Here is an 8,556-nt window from a genome sequence, read left to right on the forward strand (position 1 = left end):
CGTTGGGTCTCCCAACCCGCCCCTAATCTCCTAATCCTTAGCTTCCTTAGGAAGTCGTTTATTAGTCAACCGCAACCGGCCGCTATGCGTCACTGTAGTAAAGTATTTTGTGTCCGGAGTCTTAAAATCGCTCCGCCTATAAATACGTAAAGACACTTGTGCGCGGCGCGTCACGTCGATGGATGTCGTTCGACGAGACGCATTGTTGGGGTGTATGTAAGAAAAATACAAACGGAAGCCCTAACACAGTCGTTCCAAATAATATAAGCTAATATAATACGAGGTAAATAATAGCGTTCTAATGATATAAACACACGCACGTATAAAATTTCTTCGATTCTAATTTTTATTTAATTCTAATAAGTACACACTGAGGATAAAGAATATCTAAAAAAATACAAAGCATTTATTTGGCGGATATTAATAATTTATTTATTCATTCATACTACTATATATATTTTTACACTGAGAAGGAATACTTTCAAATGAGAAAATATACATGTTTCCAAGTCTCTACAATGAAAGAAAAAAACTCGTTTCTTTCAATGTAGCGTTTAAGAAGCGATTGTTTATTTGATATTTAAATGAACGAATTTAGATTTAGGTAAATATGTTACTAATACCCGTCTAATGAATATTTCCTATTCTTTTTAGATATTTTTTTTCTTAATATATTAACTGACGATCGGAAACCGTATCCAGTGTATCTTAGCAACTTTTGACGATAGTATTTTTTAATACACTTATTTGGAATCATCTCTTCAATTGACGCATGATGGTACGAGAAGGATCACTCTCGAATATTTTCCTCTGATGTATACTTTTTTCTGTCGATGGAAAATATTCACGAGGATCGCGCGAACGATTAGTTTGTTTGTCCGACGCGGAAACGCGTCGGAGGAGTCTGTGGTTACACGGATAGGGTTCGTCACCTTCGACCGTTTGTCAAGCAATTTGTATAGTTTCATTTTGACGTGGGGAAAGCACATGGAACCAATGAGTAATCCGAGAATGGGCGTCTCTCTCTCTCTCTCTCGTTCTGTGAACGCGTGACGAGGGTATTTCGGAAAATCGTGTCGAGCGAAAGCACATCGCGAGCCCACAGACTGCCTGGCGCTTTCGGGAGCCCGTGTAGGATCAGAATTCGAGAAGACTACGAGGCTAAACGATCGGAAATGGATATCCCATTGCAATGAGAAATTATGATCCAACATAACGTGATCTCCCTTCCCACGGCAGAATCTCGAGAAGTCATCTCGTTTTTCCGAAAGAAAACTGTCCTCCAGATATAACGACGAAGAAATCCCTCGAAAACCGTCATTCATCGGTCGTCGGTTCTGCGAAATCTGGAAACAGCATATTAATGCTGAAAGTACACGTCAATAATTAAAAATATGATATATGACGCCGATGAAGACACGATAACAAACTATGCTATAAAAAAAAACTTTGTAATTGGAAGTTCCGAGACGATATAAAAGACATTTCGCACAGTAACATCACTCTGCAAGATACAACGTTTCGCACTTGTCGCGAGGGACATTTCTTACACATCCCGCCGACGGACGTTCGGTTCTCACAAATCGGCACGCACAGAAATCTCGTCGGCGAAACAACCCTCGGAAATGAGCCTACCCCAGCCAACGGCGGTCGGAGCCCACTGAGTACACAAAACCTCGTTGTTGAGGTAGACAGGAACCTGCCAGGACCGCAGCAGCTGAGATAATGGGAAGGAAATCAGTTCATTTCTATGTTGATCCCACCAGTTCGGTCCCTGGCGCGCTTAAAGGATCGCCACGATTGGCTGGCTGATCGAGAAAATCGAGCCGGAACATCAGCGCGGAACATCGTCGAACGGCTCGCGTCTGTCTATCTCGGAAAGGATTCAGAGGGAAGGCAATCACACGGAACACAACGGGATAGATCCACTAATCGTCCCGTTGCGCATGAGGAAATTGCAACTCTCCCGTTGCTCTTGAAATTTTCCCGAGCACGGCGCCTAATTTGTAACATTTTATCACGTGGAACTACGATATTATATTTCATACTTAACATGTAATACACACACACACGCGCGCGCGCGCGCAGAAAAAAGAGATCGGTTGAATTAATCGATTAATTAGATAGTTAAGGTCAGAAATGACTGTAATTTCTCTCAGTGAGTCTTGAGAAGCGGGAACTTCGGTTCCCTGAAGCAAGATTCGGCGCTAATTCGGCCAACCTTTTCCTGCGTGTGCGCATACGCAACGGACCGACCGTTATTATTCGGTACTCGGAGCGCAAAGGAAAAATGCAATTCGATGCAAAGCACAGATGTGAAAACGATACATAATATCATTCTTCGCGCGAGTGTCGGACGAGTTTTCGGAAGTGCCATCGGCCGAAGTTTCCGAAATGGTCGCGCGGCAAAAGTTGATCCCGCATGCAGAAATCTCGGGCGACGCGCGGGTGGCGGTCCAATTCCGCGGTCTAAACGTCTATAAGTTTTGCGGCGAGAGGAGACTTTTGCGGCTGCATCCCCCGGGGAGGCTAGAGGCTAGCCGAGCAATTTGTCAACACCATTAGACCGGCAGGGGCGCCAAGGGTTGACTTTGGCGCATCTGCTAGCCCGATCGCAAGGCCGCGCGATAATAAAGGGGTAGTTAATGACTAACGGGGGGCCGAGAGCGATCGGGTGCGGACCGTATGCCGTCCTGTTGACAAAATACCGGCCCTCCCGGCCGGTCCAGCGATGGTAACAGATTTTTCGCGAGAGAGAGAGAAAGAGATCCTTCCCGGCCGAATTTTCACTCACAAAATCCCGGCCCGCCGCGTTCTATTTCCGCGCGTTTTCATTAGAGGGCGGCGTTGCTTTTATCGCGGTCGACGCTGGCATTAATTTCCATCGACGCGCCAATATTAATAGAGCTCGCGTAATCCGGCCGCGATATTAATGACAATAATATGTGGGGTAGCGCGCTTCCGATGGAAATTTTAATTCGCCCGCGGCCGCTACGTATTTGTCAGTGTCGTACCTGTTGACCGATCAGGTGCGACGGCAAATAATGCGCAACGTGAGAGCGAATCGGCTCGAAAAAGTGCAATGACGGGATAGCTGAATACCACGGAAGAGGCCATTGGGAGTGAGTAATGCGTTAGCGACGCTTCCTGCCTCGCGATTTGTTTCCCAAACAATGATCCTGATCCTCGAAATATAATGTTACGTTTCGATCTTAATACACTAAGAGACATCCATCTTCCATTACCCGGGGACTAGACTAAAGTTCGGTTGTAGAAACAGAAATACTCCTGTGAGAGGTTTCTACTCAGTCCATTGTTCTCAGTTATCTCAACCGTGTTTAATTCAGCCGAATGTTCACAGAAATGTCCTCAATTGTGGTGACAGGGGTACTTTTTATCGTTCGAGCTCTCATCTAGTCCTTATTTCGCGCAGGAACTAAGTTCTTCTTTCCGTATAATAACACTTACTACAAAAATGGTTCTCTTGGATGTAATTCACTCATTATGATGATTATAGTTATGTAAATACCAGATATTTTTCTCTGAATGTACAAATACCTTCTCTTTGGATCTCTCTATACTATTTTTCCGAGAGAGAGCACCTCTCTCTTTCTCTCTCTAATTCTACTATCTTTAAATTTTCCAAATCCACTCGAAAAGTGGAATAACAGCCGAATTATTCTTAAACTTGAATGTCGTTTCACTCATGCGGATTGAATTGCTCAACTTCGAATCGTTGGGTGAATAACTTCATTCGAAATTGAAGAGTGAAGCTGATGTGCTTCACCGTCGCAAAAACAAATCCATTCCAATCGAACTAACCAATCGCTCGTACAAATCAAGAATCCGCTTTAAATTTGAGTCGATCATTCGCTCTTGCCATTTCGAGTGGCGGTGACTTCATTCCCGAGTGAATTTTCGGCTGAGACTTCACCTCCGAGAAATTTAGAAAATACGATTTACCATAAATTTGCATACAAATGTCGGCCGAGTTTTGCTGCCTGAACTGGCCAGTGGCCAGTCGAAGCGATCGGACGGTGATATAATCCGCCGACGCCGAGATTTCCACGCTATTTACACGCGCGCAGATCGCGATCAACGGGCAGCCGAGTGGATAAGATTCCGCTGCACAGCAGGGGGAGACGCGAGAAGAGCGAAGATTTTCGTGGGAGTAGATGTACCTGCGGTCCGCCGGCGTCGGTCTAGGAGTGAAACTGAAACGGGGATAGGTAGGATGCCATTGGAATAAGATCGGGTTTAGCCGCAGCGTCGGGTTCGAGCCCCGGATAAGTCTGCCTTATCCCGATAAGCCGGTGAGTTAATGAATCACAAAACAGGTGGTGGCGCTGCCACCGGGAGAAGAGGATCGTCTTCGTCGTCCCGGCGATTGCTCTCTATGTGCGACCGAATTCGCCCGCTGTCGAATGACGTTACTTTACGATGAGCATCGGACAGCCTTATGAAACTCGACTCCGTCGTTCGTCCGGCGCGACGGACAAACTCCTGGAGCCTTACACTGGGAAAATGCTCTCGCGGCTCAAACAACATCGAGTTTCTCTGCGCCAGCGATCCCACCATCGAGTGAATGAAGTTATTCGAATTTTGGCTTTATAGTAATTATAACGATAGAGCACATGAGTGAGAGAGAGAAAGAGGGAGGAGGGGAGGGAGCGATGCGTAACGTGACGGAAAGATGTTCCTTCTTAGAATAATACACTGATGGAAAATTATAGTTACTTTCGATGCCAACCATACATACTCGTTAATTTTAACTATAAAAATAATTAGAACCATTTTTCTCAAAATGTTATTACACACGGAAAAGTATTACCCGTCCCGCGAAGAGAAGCAGTTGATTTTTCTTCTTTCGAGTACTGATTATCTTGAACGGAGAATATTTTCTCGACGATAGTATTGAAACATACTCGTTGGAAATGTCAGAAAAGCTTAATATCGTTTACACGCGGGAAGAAAAATAAATCGAGTAATTGCTTCTCTTCGCAGTACGAGTAATATTGTTCTCTGCGTACAGTGTCGGTGATAATAACCTTACGTACACGTTGCTACTACTGTAAAATATGATCGGCACCGAAAGTAACCGTATAATTCTCTATCGGTGTATAAATCGACGAGTTGTATAATACGGGAGAGAAGTGCGAAGTTACGTCGACCCTGCTGAAACAGTCACGTTGTGGAACGCGAATTTAATGATGATCTTGAGATTATTTATCCCCGTGACGCAGGAGTCGACAGACGTGTGTGTAGAGAGAGAGAGAAAGAGAGAGAAACGCGGGTATCTCGGAGTTTCTAAACTTTTCGATGTCACATCACATTAACACCTAAGGTGGCCGTAGTTTTATCTGGGACACGGAGTCGACGGAATAACACAACGGGAGCAGTGCTTATCAAAGCTATTCGTACTAAATTTTATCTGCCACGTCTGGCACTCGACAAGAATCAACGTCGTTTTATCAGACCACATTCTCTTGTGATACTGCAACCGGAAAGAAACAAAAAATATCGACCCTCGAACGCTCCATTGAGCTGTCCAGACGATTCATGCTGCCGTCGGTTGGCTCGTCAATTTTCGGTTCATCGCGCGCACATATCGCGCGTATTTGCACGTCGATCAATCGCCATTAGTTAAGAGACTCGTGCGCGTGTAACACGACGGATTAATATTATAATTTATATAATTCGATAAACGCGCAGTCACACATGCAGCAATCACGGCGGAAATAACGTCAGTTTGATTCTCTCCGGCGGGCGTCGGAGTGTTTGCAGTCTCGCGCGCGCGTATGAATCGCGAATCGCTCGATAAGAACGCAACGAGAGAGAGAGAGAGAGAGAGAAAGAGAGAGAGGCGAGACGTAATATATTAAATTTTGCTTCCTTATCGACCGTTATCAGAGCGAGGTGGTATGTAATTGAATATTTCAGACCGTGCGTCACATCGCGATTCGTCGCGCTGAATCACGCTGATCAAGCGGACAATTTCGCTTTTCCTACATCGAATTGTTCCATCGATTCTAGTCGTTTGCGCGTGTATGTGTGCGTGCGTTTGTTTACTCGTCGCGTTGGTTGGCTGGTCAGCAGTCGGTCGTAAACGACGCCGGATAAAAGAGTTTCCTACTTTCGCGCGATACGTCACACACACATATCAATCTTGTTTTGCAAATAAACACGCGAAATCAGACGCGTCGCGCGCGATACGCGAGATTTTCGGCGGAGATAACGCCGAATGCGGCTGGACTCGCGCGCGGCACCGAGTCGGAAAAACGTCGGATATTTATCGCGCGAATAAATGAGGATCGGATAGTATCGCCGACAACAAAGTTAAACGGCACGACCGGCGAGCTACAAGCGATTATCAGCGATATCGCGCGATGACGACGACGGTGGAAAAAAGCGGGGGCCTCCTATCTCTCGTCGGGATCGATACACAAAGGGACACACACGTCGATCGTAATTACCGGTCTCGCGAAACCCACTCTACCGTCACATTATCGATCCTTAATCCTTTATCACGACTCCGGTACATCCGTAAATGCGCCGATACTCCGTAATTACACACGTCGGGTCTTAAAATAACAAATTCACACGTCGATATACACCCGTCGTCAGCCGAGAGAGAGAGAGAGAGGGGAAGTGTACTCCTCGAGCATCTAGATCGTAGATTTCTCAAGACTCTGTGCGCACACGCGACGTCGAAGTGGATCGACGTTGCTCCACGAAGAAAGAAAGAGAGAGAGAGAGAGAGAGTGGCGCATTACTCCGGAATGAATCAACACTCTTATACTCAGCACCGCGACGAGTGGTCAATCTTTTAATCTTTCCTCGCCCAACGATGACGGATCTTACTGGCGCAACAGATACACACGCGTATCGCGCGACAGATGCGCGTTACTTCTTTAGCGTGACTACCGCCGTACGCGGCAACCGGGGGCACCGAGAGAAATTATACTTATTTCCGACCTCCAGCTTTTGCCCTTTTTACGGCCCCGACCGCGCAAAAATGGCAGCAGCAGTGTGCATATAACGCTGTCGCGTAAGAACAATAAGCATAACCGAATAACATCGGCGAGGTGTAGCGTAACGTTGTTTAGCTGCATCGAAATTTTCCCCGATTTTGTCACATACAGCATAGATCCCGATTAGAATGTACGAAGTCTCGAAATAGGGTTATTCCCACTGCGATATCAATCGGAGGAATCCCATTCTTCTCCCGAATGTAGATTAAAGCCACTTTTCCACGACGTGGATTTGGCTGTGTGATTTGCGATATGCGACTGTTATCGCCCGAGTCGAGTGACAGTTTCACCGAATATCAGATTAGGATTAATAAACAGAACGGTGATGATTTTTAATATTACGCTACTATTTGCTTAATAATGCGTGGATGTGTGTGTGTGTATATGTGTATACTTGTAAAGTGTGCAAATACTTAAAATGTCTCGTATATTTGGCTCAATTCGTAGTGTAAAACCAGTTTGGAGAAATATTGGGAATGATTAAATGGGATCTGTTTATGTTCTCACTCAGAGTCGTACGTTTCAAACATTACACTTTCAACCGGAACCCATCGCAGATTTCCCAACTGGAATCCACCATTATTTCGGGAAGTCATGCGGACCCCAATTAGATCCCGAGAAATTTTCTACGCGGATATCACTGACACTACGGCAACACTTACTAGAAGAAACACGGTTCTCCTGGCTACAATAAATCCCTCCGGCAATCCTAACAATAACTCGATAACTTCTAACAAGTCCAAGTCCTTCGCCAAGTGACGAGTACCTTTACAAATGCCAGATATTTTTCTCTCAGTGCGCCGGTAAGTAAATAAATCGGTCGCGGCCGGTGGGAACGCGACGGGGATGTTCCGGGCGGCCGTCTCTCTCGACGAGAGGCCGTCCCGCGGTACTGTGAACGACTCACCACGTTTAAGCTTCTCGAGCGGCTCGTGGTGCAGCTGGTGGCTCGAGTTGTGCAGCATCGAGGTGTCGTGATGCGAGTTGCCGTGCAGGTCGTGGTGGTGCATCGCGCCCTGCAGATGGTCGCCGTGGAGGCCGGCCATCGAGGCGGTCGCCGCGGTCGTGTGCTGATGATGCTGCACCGAGAGGCCGCCCGTCGGCCCGGTCACGAGATCCTGAAGACACAGATCCGCGTTGCCGCCACCGCCGCCACCGCCGCCGCCGCCTCCGCCGCCCCCGGCGAGTTCGAGGCTCCCCCCGCCCCCGCCGCCCCGCTCCATGCTGTAGAAGGTTAACGTCGTGTTGACTGTTCCTTACGACTCAATGCACGATCAACCTGGCCCGCGATCAGGCCGCGAATCCCGCCGGTCTCTTGCGCCCTAGCCTCGTCCTAGGGACACATCCAAGCGCGTCTTCTCCCTTGTCGCGCGTCTCCTAGATCCGCCGACGAGCGGGCATCAAGCGGGCTCTCGTTCGTCGCCTCCCGAGCCTCTGTCGCTCGACGATCCGGTGCGTTTATGATCGCTGATGACGCGGCCGAGAGTCGGTCGGCGGGCGAACCATAGGTTCCCGACGAGCCCTC

At 47.3% G+C, this 8,556-nt stretch overlaps 1 protein-coding gene across 1 annotated transcript in view; it reads right to left on the reverse strand.

Annotated features, from left to right (window-relative positions):
* LOC106746220 (pituitary homeobox homolog Ptx1) overlaps window positions 1–8,254 on the reverse strand; it is a 34,847-nt gene extending 26,593 nt beyond the window's left edge. The window contains exon 1 of the mRNA XM_014622531.1: window positions 7,942–8,254. Within this exon, the coding sequence (XP_014478017.1) occupies window positions 7,942–8,254 (313 nt within the window). The remainder of the gene's footprint in view (window positions 1–7,941) is intronic.
* Between the last annotated feature and the right edge of the window lie 302 nt (window positions 8,255–8,556).

Source organism: Dinoponera quadriceps, unplaced genomic scaffold (genome assembly GCF_001313825.1).
Source record: "Dinoponera quadriceps isolate SergipeBrazil2010 unplaced genomic scaffold, ASM131382v1 scaffold566, whole genome shotgun sequence".
Lineage (NCBI taxonomy): Eukaryota > Metazoa > Arthropoda > Insecta > Hymenoptera > Formicidae > Dinoponera > Dinoponera quadriceps.